Source organism: Protopterus annectens, chromosome 13.part0 (genome assembly GCF_019279795.1).
Source record: "Protopterus annectens isolate FY-2018-M chromosome 13.part0, PAN1.0, whole genome shotgun sequence".
Taxonomy (NCBI): domain Eukaryota; kingdom Metazoa; phylum Chordata; order Ceratodontiformes; family Protopteridae; genus Protopterus; species Protopterus annectens.
The window spans coordinates 167,877,400-167,897,306 of record NC_056747.1 but is presented as its reverse complement, the minus strand read 5'-3'; the positions used below and the strand labels follow the sequence as shown (position 1 = coordinate 167,897,306).

The following is a 19,907-nucleotide window of genomic DNA, read 5'->3' as shown; positions in this document are numbered from 1 at the left end:
GAATTGGTCCTTCCAATGTCAGGCCACAAATAGGCAGATCACAGCCTCCAGGCTCATACAGGCCTACACAATGGGGTGCTTCTACCTCCAAAAGCGGAGAAGAAAAATCACAGCCAGACAGGAAACAGTCTCAATGACTTTCCTTTACCAGCGCCAAGCACTTATCTTCTGGCAGCTTCTTTGGGTGGAAAAACTAGCACTTTTTGGACAAAATTGGCACATGATCACCCAGGACAAATTGGTCTTAAATATCGTATCCCAGGGCTACAGGTTCCATTTTCACACCCTGCCAAGGCCAAACGGTATGCCAGACCTGCCACACAATCAATGGGCAGAGGCACAAAAACAAGTTTCATCCCTCATGGACATGAGAGCCATTCAGCAAGTACCACAGCAAGAACAAGGACTAGGATTTTTCTCCAGGCTTTTCTTGGTGCCCAGAAAGGACAAAACCTGGAGACCAATACTGGATCTGTCTATCCTGAACACATTCCTGGATATTCCAAAATTCAAAATGTTAACTTTACAGCAGCTCCTGCCCATGCTGGTCAAGAAGGCTTGGATTGTGACTTTAGACCTAAGAGAGGCATACCTGCATGTCCCAATCAGACAATCATGCAGAAGATACATCAGATTTATAGCTGGCTCAATGCATTACCAATTCTCTGCACTGCCCTTTGGCTTATCTACTGTGCCCAGGGTCTTCACAAAATGCCTGGCACCAGCAATTGCTTTTTGCAGAAAAAGAGGAATTCAAATATATCCTTACTTGGACGATGGCCTTATTCAAGCAGAGAACAAGGACACTCTACTACAGCATCTGGCATTTGTAAAAACATTACTTACAGGCCTAGGGTACACAGTAAACGAAAAGAAATCAAAACTCGTACCCTCTCAAGAGATAATATTCCTGGGTGCAAGCTTAAATACAACTGCCCAGATGGCTTATCTCACGCCAGATAAACACAGACAACTGACTACTTATTTCAAAATGTTGGCAGCAAAGACCCAGTTAGCTGCAATAAAAATTCTGCAGGCTTTGGGCTTCATGGCATCCTGCATTCTGCTAATTCCATATGCAAGACGGCATATGAGTAAACTTCAATGGTATCTAAAAAGTGTTTGGACTCAACATTGCCACAGTCTAGAAACAATAATTACCCTCATTCCCTGCCTGCAACAGGAGTTTTGATGGTGGGCAAAAGCCTGTCACCACTACATGGGACAGCCATTCACCTTACCCACAGCCAGGCAGACATTGACAACAGATGCATCAGATTATGCCTGGGGGGCCCGTATGGCAGGAAGATGTATTCAGGGCACATTGTCCGCAAGTCAGATGCATCTACATATCAATCAAAAAGAGATGCTAGCAGTTCAAAATGCCCTGATAGCCTTCAAGGATCTACTTCATCCAGGGCAACTACTGATAAAGACGGACAATACCACAGTCATGTGGTACATAAACAAGCAAGGGGGGCACACATTCCTATCCCCTCTGCAGACTAGCCATGAAGTTGTGGGACACAGCATTGACTTACCAAGTATATCTGCAAGCACAATTAATGCCAGGAATGATAAATACTCTGGCAGATGAACTAAGCAGAAACCTAATGGATCACCACAAGTGGAAATTGGATCCACAAGTCTTCAGCCTGATAACAAGGAACTGGGGATGCCCAGACATAGACCTGTTTGCCTCCCCTCACAATTGCCAACTACAAAGATTCTGCACAAGGACTTATCACAAGCAAGCATGGAAAGTGGATGCTCTATCTTTCAAACCTAACAGTATATGTCTTTCCTCCTCCTCTGCCTCTCCTCTCCAAGGTACTCCTCAAGGTCAGACAAGAGAAGCCAAAAATGATACTGATTGCCCCAGACTGGCCCTGCCAGCACTGGTACCCTATACTAAAGAGCTTGTCTCAATGCCCACCTTGGACATTACCTCAAATTCCTCACTTATTGACCCAACAAGACAGTCAGATACTGCACAGCCAACTCAGGACCTTAAACCTGGCAGTATGGCGGATAATGTAGCCGTTCAAGATGCACCTCTTTCTAAAGCAGTCATGGATGTTATTTTGGAGGCCAGGAGGCTTAGCACCAGAAAATCTTATGCAGAAAAATGGAAGAGATTCTGTGCTTGGAACCAGGCACAAGGTATTGACACGATTGTTTCAAATATTCCTCAGATTTTGCAATACTTAATTGAAATGCTGGATAAAGGCCTTTCTTTTTCATCAATTAAAATTCATGCCTCTGCCATTTCAGCTCATTATAAAACAGAATCACCTATTTTTTTCTTATCCATTACTAAGGCAATACCTCAGAGGGGCCAAAAACATAAGACCCCCAAGGAGAGCACCAATACCTGCATGGGACCTCAACTATGTCTTGGAAAAACTTACACTGCCTCCGTTTGAGCCAGCATCTGCAGCTGATATAAAATTCTTATCCTGGAAAACAGCTCTGCTCCTGGCAATAACATCCGCAAGAAAAGTCTCAGCGTTACAGGCACTCATGGCTGTGGAACCTTTTATCTTTTTCCATCCTGACAGGGTTTCTCTGAGGACAAACCCTACATTTATGCCTAAGGTAGTGACCAGTGTTGCCCTTAACCAAACAATTCACTTGCCTACCTTTTGCCCAAACCCACAGAATAAGGGTGAGAGACTTCTGCATTCTTTGGACATTCACAGGCAGCTACGCTTTTATTTGGACAGAACCAAAACTTTCAGAAAGACTGAACAACTTCTAGTAGCATATGCTGCAGGATCACATGGAAAGCCTATCTCAAAGCAGACTATTTCAAAGTGGATACTCCACTGCATTCGTTTCTGCTATTCACAGCATGGCAAATCCGTGCCTAAGGGCATTAGGCCACATTCCACCAGAGCAGCAGCCACTTCAGCAGCCTTCCTCAGAGGAGTACCAACCAAAGACATCTTAGAGGCTGCAACTTGGAGTTCAGTGCATACTTTTACAAAGCACCATCACTTACCTCTCTACTCTAAATCCAGGGCGGGCTTTGCCACTGCAGTTCTGCAGGGCCTGATGGCCTCTCCTAATCCTATTTAGCACCAGCCTTCCAACCATAGCTTTGGGATTCAACCCAATTGTAATGACTGCAACAGTGAAACACGATGAACATAGTACAGTTGTGTACCTACCATAAATGTAGATGTTCGAGTGTATTCACTGTTGCAGTCCAGGTTACCCTCCCACCATCCCCCTTTTCCTTTGCTGGGACTTATCTGTACTTCTCTATTCTATACAACCTATGTGGTGTATTTGCTTGTAGATGAAGGAAAAGTTGTTTTTTGGTTATGCATGCTTATTGGCATTAGTGAGCCTACCATTTTAGGGGCACCTGACATCTGGGGCAAGAAAAACTGAAGAAAGTTGCGTCGGCTGCATCTTTTATACCGCTGGCGCACTGATGTCAGGGAGGAGACGACCTCATCCGATGCTGGACCTAGACTTTGGAACTCAGGCCGACTGCGGGTAGCCTGCCAGCAGGATAACCCAATTGTAATGACTGCAACAGTGAATACACTCTAACATCTACATTTATGGTAGGTACACAACTGTACTTGTATTATTGTTCCCTTTCTGAATCTCTTTCACTTAGTAACTCACTTTCTCTGTATCAAGTTTTGTTTTTGTATTTTTTTCTATCACAGAAACATTGTCTGTACCTTCACCCACTCCACTGATCTTAGCTAGAGCCCACCAATTGGTTGTTTCCACATTGCTGGTAACATGGCCCTTTGACCTTTGTGAACAAGCCTTGGGCAGGGGATCCCTGTTTTTTAGCAGGGACTAATGTAAATCCGGTGCCAGTCCTAATGGCTACTCCTTTATATAGCTTGTTTGCTTATTTCATAGGTGAACTGGGCCACTGAAGCCTTTTTTTCAGCCTCAACCTAGTTACAGAATGCAATACTGTGATTGAAACGAGTTGTGTGTGGAGTGGAAGTAAAGGGGGGGGTTATGGGAAAGAGAAAATACTCTGGTTTGTAGCTGTAATTGAAAAATGGGGTAATGGGAGATGTCACGTTTGAAAAATTAGGTAAACTTATGTATTGATGAGTAAAATGTATGCTGAATTTTCTAATGCATATTGCTTTCATTCATGTTTAAATAGCTTATTTTAGAAAATGTTGGAAATGTTTGTAGGATTAGTAAAGCTGTTGAGTTGTAAGACACTAAAAAAAAAATGAAAAAAGATAGGTTAACTAAATGGTAAAACAGCTAGACAGTGCAACTCCTGGAAGCTGGAACACACTCGAAGAAAACAAAACAGACCTTGAACACAGTATAAAATATTGTAATTTAAATTGTACAATTAATAGACAGAAACTTGTGTAGTAGTACTGCTAAGCAGAGCAAGGCTTGATGTAGGATGAGAAGGTAGCATGAGGAAATTACGTCTAAGTGGAAACTATTATACAGTGAGGAATAGAAGCAGAAAGGTAATGGAGCTATTTATGAATATTTTTATAATTCTCTGTACAGAATGCTTGTGGGGTAAAAATGTATAGTGAGATATCATAGATAAGAGTATGTTGTGAGGAATTTAAGTTGTGAATCCAGTGCGTCTGCCCTTGTACTGACATAGCACATAGGATTCCTTTAGAGAAAGGACAAAGTTATGGAGAAGACGAAGGGTGCTTCAGACTGATTGTCCCAGATTTGGGGGGGGGTTGTCAGCACAAAGCAGAGTGCTAAAGGAATTTATATTCAAGTTAAAAGTAGAGAACTGGGAGGGTGTAACAGGCCTGGAGAATTCCTTTCAACAGTAAGTGATGTAAGGACTTAAACTGACCCATGGCAAGGACCTTATAAATAAGTGTGCCAATGAGTAGAAGGATTCAAATGGGAATGGTAAGTCAGCCTGCCTGTTTTTATTGCAAATCAGTGATGTAGCTTTTTGCTTGTACTTGAAGTGAGACAGTAGATGAGTTTTGTGTTGCTTTTAGTTTTTAGTATTTTTCATTGAATTGCAGCTTTTTATGGTAACAGTGTTTTAATATTGGTAGCCTACCTAGTTTAGATGAATGTTTATATGAAATCTGTAGAACAGAATTGTAACTTTATTTGCTAAGTAGTATTAAGTAATTGCGGTCTCTTTTTCATGTTGTGTTATCCTGTCTTTTAAAAACATGTGATTAGCAATGGCACCAGTCACTCCCACCCTTGTAGCCATTCACCGCTGCTAAACTGTATCCAAGGCTGAAGTGAAGAGGTCATAAGCTCTCCATGTACCGAGAGATGAGACTTGTGAAAGGAGTTTATTCACAGCACTAGTCTGTCCTGAGCCTGAGTTATTAGACTTAACGGTTGTGTGTCACAGTGCTGTAGCTTTTTTTTTTTTTTTTGGTATGTGAATTTTATTGCCATGTCTGTTGATCCTCAACCCCCTATCTGAACATGATTTGAACATCTGTTAGTTACTTTAGCTGTGAACTTCACTTGGGGATCAGTCCAAGAGCTCTCTGTCGGAGGGTGTCATGCAGATGGCTGCATGCTGGTGGGAAGACATTTTAGTAGGGAAATGTGCTGTCTGCATTATCGCAGAGGGCCACAGTGCCTTCCGTGTCAATATGCCATTTTCTTCACACCTACTTTGAAGGCTACCACCATGTGGTGACTTGAGCCTGATTTCTACCCCCAGGTTATGCACTTGTAGTGCAACCCCTCTTCTGAGGGATTGTGACATTATGCGTCCGACTTTGCCATTTGCCTTTTCAGGATAGACATGCCTCTGTCAGGTATGTGAGCCTGTAATCAAACTTTTGTTGGTTGCCTGGGAAGTTTTATGGCCTTTTTGTCTTTGTCCACTGCTGGAGCTGGCTACAGCAAGCAGCTGTCATTGCCTCATAGACTTCTCTGTCTTGTGGTGAAAGTAAACATCCTGATATGTGCATCTGTAGCACACAAGGTTCCTAAAGTCTTTGAACACTAAGTAGTTAATGAACTTGGATCACAGAAACAAAGGTATTTATTATAACATGGTAATCTCAGCACTGGGTCTGGTGAGCCTAATAGTATAGTTGAAAGATTATCATATTTATAAACGCACATAAACAAGGCCGTAATTTCCTCACTGTCCCATGAACATAGCTGCAAGCGTAATAGTTTAGTTAGAAATCTGCAAGCTTGGGTTTTAGTCAGCTCTCTCGGTTTTGCAGCTTGTGCCAGAGCACTTGACTTAATTTCCAGGAGTCAGTCAGATTACCTAAATGGTTAATATCTGTACTGGGGTAGCCAGTATATCTACTTTGTGTTGTGCATAGCACCACTTTTTGTTGATGTATGCAGATGTTCCGCCTTCAGTTTTGCGAAGTATGTTTTTAAATGCGGTTTGTTTTTCTTAATCTTGCATCAGATGAATGGTCCAAGATTATATAGCACCCCAATCTTTTCTGAAACACTATATATACCTTGTTCATGTCATTTAAGTTGGCTCAGTACTTTTAAGCGGTTTCTGAACTAGATTGTAAGTTACTGTGCCAGTCTTTAAAACCCACTGATGCTTTTCTGTGTTGACCATTTTAAAAGGTTTGCTAGGGGTGAATTAGCAGATACTACAACCAGTTTAAGTTGTTCTGACATTGTTTATTCTCATTTTTGGTAGTCACCCTTGAACTAGTTCTGTCCTTTCTGTTTTTGCCCAAGCAGTCTGTGTTTTTGGATTCCTTGGCAACCACTTCCTTTTGTTTTGAATATAATGTCATCTGACTGGGAACTATTGTTCAAGATCACTTAGGCCCAGAAGTATTGTCCGGAATTCTACAGTAAATAAATACGTAGACATTTTGAACATGAGTAATAAATACATTACTGTAACAGAAGATGTCGAGTTTGTTACTCAGGAGGGAAGAAAAATCTGAGAGGTACTGAATACAGTTTCTGGACTTAAAGGCAGTGTATGATTGTTAGGTGAGTGATGGAGTGGTATTTGTTGGTTGCCTTGTTCTTCATTTCTATAAAATACATCTGTTTGTTACGACTTTTTGATCTGAAGTTCTTGTGTACAGTCCTCAGAAGGCACAAAACAGGGCAGATAGCATTTCCAGGTAATACATGTTTTGTTTGCTTAGCCTGTTGCACGTGATAAGCTCAGGCAGACTTAACTTCTATTTGATTATGTGCCTTGGTTAAATATAGTGATGTCAGGCAGGCCAAGTAACAGATTAAACAGTGCTTGTTGCACTAGTTAGTCCTTTTGCATGCAGACAATTAAATCCAGGTATTAGCTTCTTGTAAAGTTGCAGTAGAGTCGTGTGGAGCTTTAAATATCAAATCCATTGTTTCTTGGCCTGGTTTGCATTTTAACTTGTTTAAGTTTTGGTAGACTGATGGAAAATATTTTCAAGCTTAAAACATCTGTTTGAGTCCATTGCGAACACTTATCCAAAGTTCTAATACTGGCAGTTATCCTGGCTAGCTGAATCTCTTCAGTGACAGGCTACCTTGACTTTCAGAAATAAAGGGGTTTCTTTCATATTAACTCTCGCTTTGGGCCTAAATTAGCAGTGGAGACAAATTTAAACCAATGTGGAATATCTCTCTTTACTTGTCTGGCTGTACATGGACACCTCAGGTATTGTATGAAAGGAAAGCAGTGTATTAATCCACAAGAAAAGGTAATTAGCTGTTTGTTCCCTTACTAAAGGGTGAGTATGCAGAAAGATTATGAAGCCGTCCCCATCCAAATTGCTTTCTAATTGTTTTGTCGCCTTTTGTGACAAATATGTAATTCCTCTCTCCAAGGACTTCCTAAAGCAGATTCACTACAGCTGTGTGTAAATCCACAGCTTCTTCCCTCTGTGTATGTTTTGATGATATTGTATAAGGCTGCAGACAACCTTGCTGATTTTACAAGGTGGATGTGACCTTTGCATCCAGTGCTTTCTTTAGAGGTTTCACTTGTTAAGAAGGCTGTTAAGACCAATAACCTGTTGTGCTTAGTGGGTTGTTTTTTTTGTTTTTTTTTGGGGGGGGGGGGGGCTCTTGCTTAACTGTTCATACAGCCATCGCTAGCAGTTTTTCTTTGTGTATCATGTCTCTCAAGTACTACAGTTTAGGTTTAGAACTATGATTATGGCCCACAGATTGAGCCCTGCTCATCCTAGATTTAAGTTGTTCCTCAAAGTCAGATTTGTTTATGGGTATGTACTTCACTAGATATATACATAAAGTAAGTCTAAGATTTACTACTGCTAGCCGTGCACGGTCTAGTATATAAAGACCATCTACTCTGGAAAAATAAAAACAAGTCTGCTCTTTGTGACCCCCTGCTGTGATTCTTAAAGGCCAGTGCTACGATTTTTAATACTTGGAAGTTGAGAGATGCCTGTGTGTGTGTAAGTGCCTTACATTCCAGTTAGTACTGATCTAGCAAAGCAGGTGCATTAGATGGTTTTGAAAGTACACTATAACATATCCTGAAATAGTATGATTGATGATGGATGATAGTACTGCCAAAACTGTTATCCCACTTGAGCTCCAAGGATTGTTACACTCCAAAAGCAAGTCATTTACAGTACCATGGGCACCAGAAATGGGGAAAAAAACAGATACAGAAGTTATGGGTTCTCGTCATAACTCCGGATGTTAGTACAGCTCCAGTATAGGAAATGACCTGTAGAGCCTGTAGAATGGCAATTTGATATAGTAGGCAGCACATCCATTTACCCCTTGGTAGTACGCACACACACACACACACACACACACACACACACACACGCAGTGTATGACAGCTTGTAAACTGACAAATTTCTGAAAGAAAAGTTTGACATTTTAGAAGTTGTTAATGGATCACAGTCAGTATTGCTTAAAGACAGTTTGTAAACTATCTAATAAAGATAGTTGAATTTGGTTAAATAGAGAGGTCACTTTTACAGGCTTATAAATTAAGTGATTGTAGTGGTGATGGATAAAGGTAGAGTTTCAGGTTGGCATATGGGGCCAGTTGCCTCTTCACCCAACACTTCATCCAGCAGTGGTGTCCTTCCCGGTGTCCCCTGCCTTCTTTCTTGTTTTTGACTTCGTCCTGTACTGGCCTGTTCTGCTCAGTTAGTGTAGTATGAAAGCTGGCACAAAGGTTTAGTGGTGTGAACTTTTGTGTGACAAATAGCTCTAACACCTGCAGCATTTGCACTTCTTTCACGTAACAGAGGTGTAGTCAAACATTTGACACTGGTGAATTACCCATAGCTTTTTTTTTTTTTTTTTTTTGCATTACATTTCATTAGCTACTTGGAATATTTTGTGTAGTTGTGTTAATGGAGTGCAATTGAGTATATGACATTTCTGCCCATGCCATTTCCTCATAACATTTGTCGGAGAACCAGCTTCTTGCCTCGCCAAGCTTACTGATAAGTGTGTTCTGCAGTAACTAAGTATATAATGTGCAGGCGCATCATTAGCGCTAGGTCAGGTTTGGAGTAAGGCAAGAAGCCAAGCAGAAGGATGATTTGTTTGTAGTAAAGGCTCTCTTTCTCACCTCTAAGGTTGTTTCTTTAGTGGCTGTACAATCCTTGTTAAGTCTACTAGGGTTTAGTGTTGGTTATCTCACTGATCCCATAAGTGTCTATTTTCATCATTCGAAGTCAGGGATGAGCAAATTACTCTGTGGTGCAGTTCTGATTTTCGTCTTGCTGTGGTTGTGTGGTTGGTTTTCTTTAGAGTCCCCCTGTGGGTCCCTTTAAGCTTCGCCAATTTCTCTTTCAAAGATGAGAATCAAACTATGTCTTGCGTCTGTAAACATCCATTATTTATAATAAAAATCATAATTAAAAAGAACAATGTGCATGGTTTGTTGTATGTGGATGGAAATGAGAGCTTAGTTTGAGGACAAGTATGAGCTCTGTAGAGAGGGTCAATTAGAATACACTTGGAGCTTCGTTTAGTGTGGGCGAAAGAACACAAGTAGTCTTGGTAAAAAAAAGAATTGAAATTTTCTAACTAGTAGCTTCAGTTTCTTAGAACCAGGCATTCAGTAAACCATCAGTAATTAACGTTCTTCTTTTCTACAGGTTGAATGGTGTACTCCAAGCCAGCTCGTTATGTGGAAGCCAGCTCTGAGGCAGAATGAGTGGGAAAGATGCTGGCAAAGCAGGAAATGAAGACGACAAAACTTACTGCCTTCATGTGTACCCTCGTCTGCAGTCGGGGACCACTGAGAGCTGCTCCATTCTTGCCACTAAGGACTCTTCTACCACAGATGTTATAAAATATGCCATAGCCGCTTTGAACCTTGATGGATCAAGGTACTATGTGCTGGCAGAGGTCAAAGAATCGGGAGGAGAGGAGTGGATTTTGGAGGCCAGTGACTCGCCTGTGCAGAGGATCTTGCTTTGGCCCCGACGAGCACATGAGAAGCACCCGCAGAGTGAAGGGTATTACTTTGTGCTGCAAGAAAGAAATAAAGATGGAACGATACAGTATGTCAACCTCCAGTCAGTGTCGAAGGAGAAGGAAGTGCGCCAGTTGTTAGAACGAGGCTTTCTTCCTCGCCAGCAAGAGGAACAAGATGACTTGTGCAATGTTCCTAACTTAACAGAGAAGACACTTTTAGAAAACCTTAGACTCCGATTTGAAAAACACAAAATATACACTTATGTGGGAAGTATTTTAATAGCCATCAACCCTTTTAAATTTCTTCCAATATATAACCCCAAGTATGTCAAGATGTATGAAAATCACAAACTTGGCAAACTCGAGCCACACATTTTTGCAATTGCAGATGTGGCATACCACACTATGCTAAAAAAACAGATGAACCAATGTATTGTTATTTCGGGGGAAAGTGGATCTGGAAAAACACAAAGCACAAACTTCTTAATTCATAGCCTGACTGCACTTAGTCAGAAAGGATACGCAAGTGACGTTGAAAGAACCATCCTTGGTGCAGGACCTGTACTTGAGGTGAGTGCTTCTAGAAGCCTATACTATTCAATACAAGATGCACATTCATTTTTCATGACTGCCATTTTAATTCACTGCCTAAAAAATCTGATAGATATCCGTAATAAACTGTGGGATGTTAAGTACCTCACGGAATAGTGGTTATGTTGCATTAAAAAGTCCCAGCAGGGTGTCTGTGTGTGTGTGTGTGTATATGTATATATGGGTCTACTTTGTTCAGTTAAATCTCATTTCACTGAATTTCATTTCACCCCGACCAGTTCATTGAAAACTCAAATTACTGAGATCTCATTTCACTGAATCTCATTTCACTGAACTGCAATTAGTATATATGGCACTGTGTGAGTACTGTAAGGCAAGTAAAAGGTGTATGCCCTTCTCCCCACTAGTGTATATATGTGTGTGTATGTATGTATGTATGTATGTATGTATGTATATATATATATATATATATATATATATATATATATATATATATAGTTGGGGGTGTGTGGGGGGCACAGCCGCCAACCTTGTTTGTTCTATATTCTATTTTACCAAAAACTTCAAAACAATACATTTTAAACAATAGACATGCATAGTTAAAAAAGCAATGACTCTCTCCAGAAGACAATATGTACTCAAACTAAGTGGGGGACTACGCCCCACACACCACCCAATGTGGGGGCATGTGCCCCCCCAACTATATATACTAACTGCAGGATCGCACTACAGTAGGGAAAATGGCATATACCTTTTACTTGCCTTACAGTACTCTACACAGTGCCATATATATTAACTGCAGTTCAGTAAAAAGAGGTTCAGTGAAATGAGTTTTCAGTCATTTGTGTTTTCAGCGAAGTGGTCAGGGTGAGATGAATTTCAGTGAAATCAGATTCAATGAAACAAAGTAGACCTGTGTGTGTGTGTGTGTGTGTGTATATATGTAAGATATATATATATGTGTGTGTGTGTGTGTGTGTATGTATGTATATGTGTGTGTATATATATATATATATATATATATATATATATATATATTTGTGTTTGTAGAACATTAAATACATGCTTACTATATCTTGCATGTAATTTATAAAAAAAACATAACTGTATCTCATACTAGTTGAACAAGACTGGGTGCGTCAGATTGAAAACACATTTCTTTATTACTTTTAACTGGGAGTGCCACAAAAGTGGTAGGTATACAGTGGCTGGTTATCGCAGCTACAGCCCTAGATGAAGGACTGTTAAGTACATTTTATTGGTGAGTAAGCTTAAATAGTAGAGTATAGCTCAATCATGCACTCATAGCAGTTCTCCTCACATTCTACTGTGAATAGTATTTAGTGTGTGGGAGCCACTTTCTTGGGTTAATTTGATCTGAAGTTGCTGCATCACATCCTGGAGATGAGAGACCTGAAATAGCTCATCACATGTTCATCAGCTGAACCAGTATGCTGCTTTCTACACTGAACAGAAAAAAGGAAGAACAGAACACTGCAGCTTTAAACTGCTGCATTGCACATGCATATGAAGTAGCATTAAAACCTCAAATGTTTACTTCTGCTTTCATTGTATGAGAAGCAGAGAGATGAATATTTTATAGTCAAGTAAAAAATACCATGTGAAATCATACTGTTGCAGGTTGACAGGATGTAGAGTAAATAACTTTTAAGGATGTGCATGAAACGTTTTCATTGTGTTATGTTTATCTAGTCTGATCCTGGAATACAAAAGGCATTGCAGTTGAACATTGTTGTAAAGTGCGAGCATTCACAAGTCTGATGAGATTTGCAAGGCTTCATTCATTTGAGCTGTAGCTTTGTTGCAAGATGAATATTTGTGAAACTGACATGGTGTTCCTCATTTGGACTGTCATGACTCTATCAACGTAAAGTAAGCTTCCTTTAAATGTGTGTGAATGTTTTAAGATGGACCATGTGAGTTACATCCATTCGACTTGAGGTAATGTTACATCTGCAGTAAATAGATAAGTACCGAACTAGGCATTTCCTTTCCTACTTTTGTACAAACCTATGTTTTCAAAGAACATTGGAGGGGGTTTCTATAAGGAGCTCGTAACTGCTCTAAAAAAAGTATTGCAAATGTTTTTTATTCTTGCCAGTGATCCAGATTTTGCATTGCTTAGGAAGCCAAGAGCAGCATTTTGAGAGAGGAAAGACCAGCGTAATCCTTATAAAAGTAGAAGTTTAGAAAAAGAATGTAACCTAGCATTTATTTCCAAGGAAGCTATTTATGGAACAACATTCCTAAGCATTTTATCAAAGTTTATGGATATGCCAAATAGATTTTTTAACATAGCTGTTGGAGACCTGATACTGTGAAGAATGTAAAAACTGAATGAAGTCTAGTACGCATCCTAGCAATGTAATGTCAGAGACATGGCCAGGTGGCATCATCCTGACATGTCATCCCTTTGTCAAGCAACAGGGGTGGACGGGTGTGTCTGTGTGTGTGTGTGTATATATATATATATTTATATAAATATAATATATATGTGTGTGTGTGTGTATATATATATATATATATATATATATATATATATATATATGTATATATATGGATCACGTTCACATTGCCGAAAGTACAGATGTTCTTGTTTCACTGTTGCAGTCATCACCTGTGGGTTATCCCTGCTGTGGTAGCCTTCGACCAGCCCGAATACCAGAGTCAATATTTTTCTGCTTCTGCTGCAGTTGCCTGTAGTCTGACGTCAGGTCGTCAGTGCTATAAAGCAAGGTAGCTGATGTCATTAAGCCAGTCTTCCTTAACATGGAGCCTGAAGCAGAAGCAGTTCGCGCGAGTGCCGGTCGGTAGCTACCAGAGTTTGAATTTCAGCTGAAAACATCTAAATCTAAGTACCCTGTTGGGGGACATTTTTTCTTGGACTAACTGATGTTGGAAAACTTTTTAACAATTGTCTCACCTATGGAAAGCAGATCCCACACAGAGACTCCAGTCTTACTGTGTCATTTGTTTAGGCCCAGACCACAACGTCCCCCATTGCCAGTTCTGTGCCCTCTTTAACGCAAGAACCATTCGCAGTAGAGCTCTGTTCGTAGACCATTATTTTCGTGTTCCATCTTAGCATTCTGTAATGGTGGCCGTACCGAAAAAATGCAGAGATAAAGATAGAGACAGACCACACAAAGCTAAGCCTTCCGACAACTCTTCCGCTAAGCAGGTCATCAGTTCTCTGAAATTTAGTGAGGTGCTTCCGCAGCCTCTAATGCCTGATTCTATATCTATGCAGGCCTCTACCGAGAAATCTTCATAGTCTTCCAAGCCTTTGGCGGTCTCTGCCGGGTGTGGAGCCATGACGCAGACACCAGCTTCTGAGGAGGCCTTTCACACTACCGAAAAGAGATGACGTCTTCTCATCCGACTACCATTTCTCTCAGACTGACGGATACTCTCAGGCCTAGAAGCCAGGCCACTCCTAGAAAATCTGCTTCTAGCCACCATTTTGCTCATGCTCCACCACCCCAAGCACAAATGCTTAAAATGACAGAGGATCTCATCTCCCTTATCCGTGGCAGTCAGGCCACAACATCTAAATGGAAAAGGCACCCATCTCCAGAAATATGACAGAACAGGATTCTGAGTAATCTGACTATTCAGATTTTGAAGAGGAACAACAACCTCTGACTGCTTACGAAGATTCAGATGCAGAGAAATCCATCCCTTCTGCCTCCCCTCCCAAAGATTTTTCCTTTGGGAAACCCTTCACACCCTCAAGGGACATTTCCAGTGGGAATCTTGGGTTATCTGTACCTGCCCCAAGCACGAACTCCTGGTCATGTCCTCTATTTTAGAAGTGGTGGATGATATTTTCCATTAATCCAGCTTAGCCCCTGACGCCCTCCCACCTGCTCTCAGTAAACCTGACAAGTATTAGAATAACATATTCTCAAAAATACCTGTACAGAAATCCTGCTGCAGACCTAGAGGTAATTACACAGGGACCTAAAGGAGGTAGACTAGTTCTGCCAACAATCCTATTCCTTCTGACAAGGATTCCAGAGCTCTGCACAGATGGGGTAAAAAAGTATACACCTCTGCAACCTTAGCTATTAGAGCACTCAACTGTCAGTTCCATATATTAAAATATCAACACCCTTCGAAACTATTAAAACAGAAGATTTCTACCTTTTTTGACTGTGCCAGTTCAAAACAGTTAGCAGATTTACTGCACTCTGCTTGTCAAGTGGCCAAACACTCATTCATCATCATCTTTCGGCTTTTCCCGTTAGGGGTCGCCACAGCAGATCATCTCTTTCCATTTCTTCCTATCCTCTGCATCTTGCTCTGTCACACCAACTGCCTGCATGCCATCTCTCACCACGTCCATAAACCTTATCTTAGGCCTTCCTCTTTTCCTCTTACCTGGCAGCTCCATCCTTAGCATCTTTTTCCCAATATACCCATCATCCCTCCTCAGCACATGTCCAAACCAGTGCAATCTCGTCTCTCTTGCTTTGTCTCCAAACTGTTCAACATGAGCTAACCCTCTAATACACCGATTCCTAATCCTAGCCATCCTAGTCACACAGAGTGCAAATCTTAACATCTTTAACTCTGCCACATCCAGCTCTGACTCCTGCCTTTTTGTCATTGCCACTGTCTCCAACCCATATAACATAGCTGGTCTCACTACCCTCTTGTAGACCTTCCCTTTCACTCTTATTGGTACGCGTCTGTCACAAATCACTCCTGACACTCTTCTCCACCCATTCCACCCTGCCTGTACTCTCTTCTTCACCTCTCTTCCATATTCACCATTACTCTGAACTGTTGATCCCATGTACTTAAACTCGTCCACCTTCACCAACTCTACTCCCTGCATCTTCACCATTCCTCTACCCTCCCTCTCATTTACACACACATATTCTGTCTTAGCCCTGCTGACCTTCATTCCTCTGCTCTCTAGAGTATATCTCCATCTCTCCAGAGTCTCCTCAACCTGATTCGTACTCGCTACAGATCACAATGTCATCTGCAAACATCATAGTCCATGGGGCTTCCTGTCTGATCTCATCTGTCAACCTGTCCATCACCACTACAAATAAGAAGGGACTCAGAGCTGATCCTTGATGTAATCCCACCTTCACCTTAAACGGATCTGTCACTCCCACTGCAGTCCTCACCACTGTCACACTACCCTTGTACATATCCTGTACCACTCTTACATACTTCTCTGCCACTCCTGACTTCCTCATACAATACCACAACTCTTCTCTAGGCACCCTGTCATATGCTTTCTCCAAGTCTACAAAGACACAAAGCAACTCCTTCTGACCTTCTCTGTATTTCTCCAATAACACTCTCAGAGCAAACATTGCATCTGTAGTGCTCTTTCCTGGCATGAAACCATACTGCGGATCACTAATCATCACGTCCCTTCTTAACCTAGCTTCTTCTACTCTTTCCCATAACTTCAAGCTGTGACTGATCAGTTTTATCCTTCTGTAGTTACTGCAGCTCTGCACATCTCCCTTATTCTTAAAGATAGGTACCAAAACACTTCTCCACTCCTCAGGCATCCTCTGACTTTCCAAAATTTCATTAAACAATCTAGTTAAAAATACCAAACTGAACCAAAATAGCCAAACACTCATTACACTGTGGATATGACTCCCTAGAAGCCACCAGCAGGGCAGCAGTTTCAGGATCTGTCATTAGGAGACATGCATGGTTGAAGTAACCATCTCTCCCTGATAATGTCAAATATAAACTAATTGATGCACCCCTTGGTAAGGACCGCTTGTTCAGAGTAAAAGCAGAAGAGCTGCTTAAAAAGATGGAAGACAAAGCAAAATCTGTCCAAACAGTGAAAGATTTCTTTCAGTTTCTTTCAGTTTCAACCTCCCAGGTTCAGCAGGAACTTTCCCGCTAAGCATTGGTCCTTCCCTGCATGTAGCAGACTGGGCCAAGGTAAGCCCTGCAGGGACAGACCATCCAGGCCGCTATCCCAGGGCCAGCAGAGAAGCAAACAGTGGACCACTTCTGCCCCAAAGACAGGGAGTTATAGGCCACCCTTCTATGGCAAAAACTCCCAATGACTCCCCCCTCTGCCCTCACTTCACTCAACAAAAGCTAGGAGGAAGGCTCTCCCTCTGCAAAGAAAATTGGCTTTATGTAACAAAGGGCCAATGGGTCTTAAGGATCATTTTTCAGGGATACAAATTCTTTCAGCAAACTCCCAATTCCAAAACCAGTGGGCAGAGGAATTGAAACGGGCCCAAACTCTCATATCCCAGGGGGTAGTAGAACCCGTCTCCTCAGATCAAACAGGCAAAGGCTTTTATTCCAGACTATACCTTGTTCCCAGAAAAGAGGGCACTTGGCACCCCATCCTGGATCTATCTATTCTAAACACCTCCCTGGTGCTCCCCAGATTGAAAATGCTAACTTTGCAACAGCTGCTGCTGCCTATGCTGACAAAAATGCCTGGTTAGTTACACTAGATCTAAAAGATGCCTCCCTCCACATCCCCATAAGGGAATCATGTAGGAAATTCCTACGCTTCAGAGCAGGCTCACAACGCTTTCAGTTCTCTGCGCTACCCTTTAGCTTATCTACTGCACCCAGAGTATTCACCAAATACTTAGAAACGGTCATATCATTTTACAGACAGAGAAATATGCAGATTTAACCTTATCTGGACGACTGCCTCATTCAGGCAGAGTGCAAAGAAAAGCTGCTCCAGGACCTTCTCTTAGTCAAAACCCTCCTAACTTCCCTAGGGTTCACCATCAATGAGAAGAAATCAAAACAAACACCCTCCAGGAAGATTATTTTCTTGGGAGCACTGCTAGACACAGCATCCCAAATTGCCTTCCTATTCCCACAAAAGCAGAGCTTCCTGCCTCTCTACTTTACTCAGCTGGCTACCAGAAGTCACCTCACTGCGAGGAAGTTTCTGCAAGTCCTGGGGTACATGGCGTCTTGCATCCTTCTAATTCCTGTGGTCAGGCTTCACATGAGAAAACTTTAGTGGTATCCTAAAGAACCTTTGGTGTCAGCACTCTGTTTCTAGAGACCTCTCTCCCTCTGATCCCATGAATAAGGGCTGAGTTTCTCTGGTGGACAGGGCCTGTGCCAAGAGCAAGGGACTCCCCTTCATCCTCCGCCCTGCTGACGAGACCATCATCACCCCCCACGCCTCAGACATTGCTTAGGATGCTCACCTAGCAGGCAGGTGCCTCCAAGGACATTGGGATGCCCAACACTTTCCCTTAAACAGTCAGAAATGATGGCAGTACAAAAGGCTCTGGCATCCTTTTAACCCCATCTCAGCCCAGAAGGACCCAGTCTTACAGTCTACACCTAATTGCCCAGTACCTACCAGGGGTGAACAACACTCTGGCAGACCACCTAAGCTAAAACTTACTGGACCCCCACAAATGGCAGCTCCACAAAAAAATCTTTCTGCAAATCACTCAGGAGTGGGGAATTGGAGGTGGATCTCTTTGCTTAGCACCTCAACCACCAGCTGAAAAAATTCTGTACAAGCGAGTATCACTTCCTAGCGTGGAAGGTGGATGCCTTGACCTTCCGGTAGAACTCCCTGTTTGGTGAGCATTCCCTCCTCTGCCTCTTATTCCAAAGGTAGTGATCAAAATAAGGGGAGAGAGACCAAAGGCCATCCACATTGCTCCAGACTGACACAGACAGCATTGGTACCCTTACTGCGCAGCCTGACTTTACAGCCCCCCCAGGCAGCTTCCCCTAATCTCAGACCTCTTGACCCAGGTTGGGGAGGGAGATATTGCACGTGGACATGCAGACTCTCAAGCTTTTCAGCATGGTTAATACTTTAAAAGAAAACAAGTCCTAGACATTATTGCAGAGGCCAGAAGGCCCAGCATCAGCAAATCTTATGCAGGGAAATGGAAACGTTTCGGCTCTTGGAGCCAGTACCTCACATCCTTCCATCCCTCTTATGTTTGACTACCTAGCCAAGTTACTCAATAGTGGCGTCTCCTTCTCTTCTGTTAAAATCCATGCCTCCGCCATTTCAGCCCATTTCGATTCAGACCTACCCCTCTTCTCACATCCTTAGATTAAAGAATTCCTCAGAGTGGCTTCTAATATCAGACATCCCAAAAGGCCTCCCACGCCAGCCTGGGGCCTGAATTATGTTTTAGAAAAACTAACCTTACCTCCATTTGAACCTGCTGCTTCAGCAGATTTGAAATACCTCTCTTGGAAGACTCCCTTCTTACTAGCTATCACCTCAGCCAGAAGGGTTTCAGAACTTCAGGCACTCATGGCCGTTGAGCCCTTCATCATTTTCCATGCAGACAGGGTCTCCCTGAGGACCAACCCCTCCTTTATGCCCAAGGTGGTATCTGACGTGACCCTCAACCAGGCCATACACCTACCCACCTTCTTTCCTAACCCTCAAAACAAGGGGGAAAGAATTCTGCACTCGCTAGATGTGCACAGACAACTCTGATACTACCTGGACCGTACTAAACCCTTCAGAAAAACAGACCAGTTGTTTGTCAGCTTTGCCCCAGGGCAGAGGGAATTCCCATTTCCAAGCAAACCATTTCCAAATGAATATCACACTGTATCCATTTCTGCTAGAGACTACGTGGGAAATCCCCCACTAAGTATATTTGTACCCATTCCACTAGGGCAACCTTCACTTCCACAGCCTTGCTCAGAGGAGTCCCCAACAAGGGAATTTTGGAAGCTGCCACCTGGACCTCTGTCCATACCTATACAAAGCATTAGCACCTACCTCTTTTTTCTAAGTCTAGGGCAGGGTTTGCCTCTGCAGTTATGCAGGGTTTGCTGACCCATGCCTAGGGCTCTGACCTATTACCCCCTTAAAAGGGGCCCGGGTTGGGGGGAAAAAGGGGTTTTTGGGGGAAATTGGGCCCCCTTTTTTGGGGCCCCCCTTCCCCCCCAAAAAAAAGAAAACCCTCCTTTTGTTTTTTAAAAAAAAAAGCCAA

At 42.3% G+C, this 19,907-nt stretch overlaps 1 protein-coding gene across 1 annotated transcript in view; it reads left to right on the top strand.

Moving 5' to 3' along the window:
• The first annotated feature begins 10,048 nt into the window (after window positions 1–10,048).
• Window positions 10,049–19,907, top strand: part of LOC122787855 (unconventional myosin-IXb-like) — a 550,285-nt gene continuing 540,426 nt past the window's right edge. Inside the window, exon 1 of the mRNA XM_044054771.1 lies at window positions 10,049–10,941. Coding sequence (XP_043910706.1) covers window positions 10,105–10,941 — 837 coding nt within the window. The 5' untranslated portion in view covers window positions 10,049–10,104. The remainder of the gene's footprint in view (window positions 10,942–19,907) is intronic.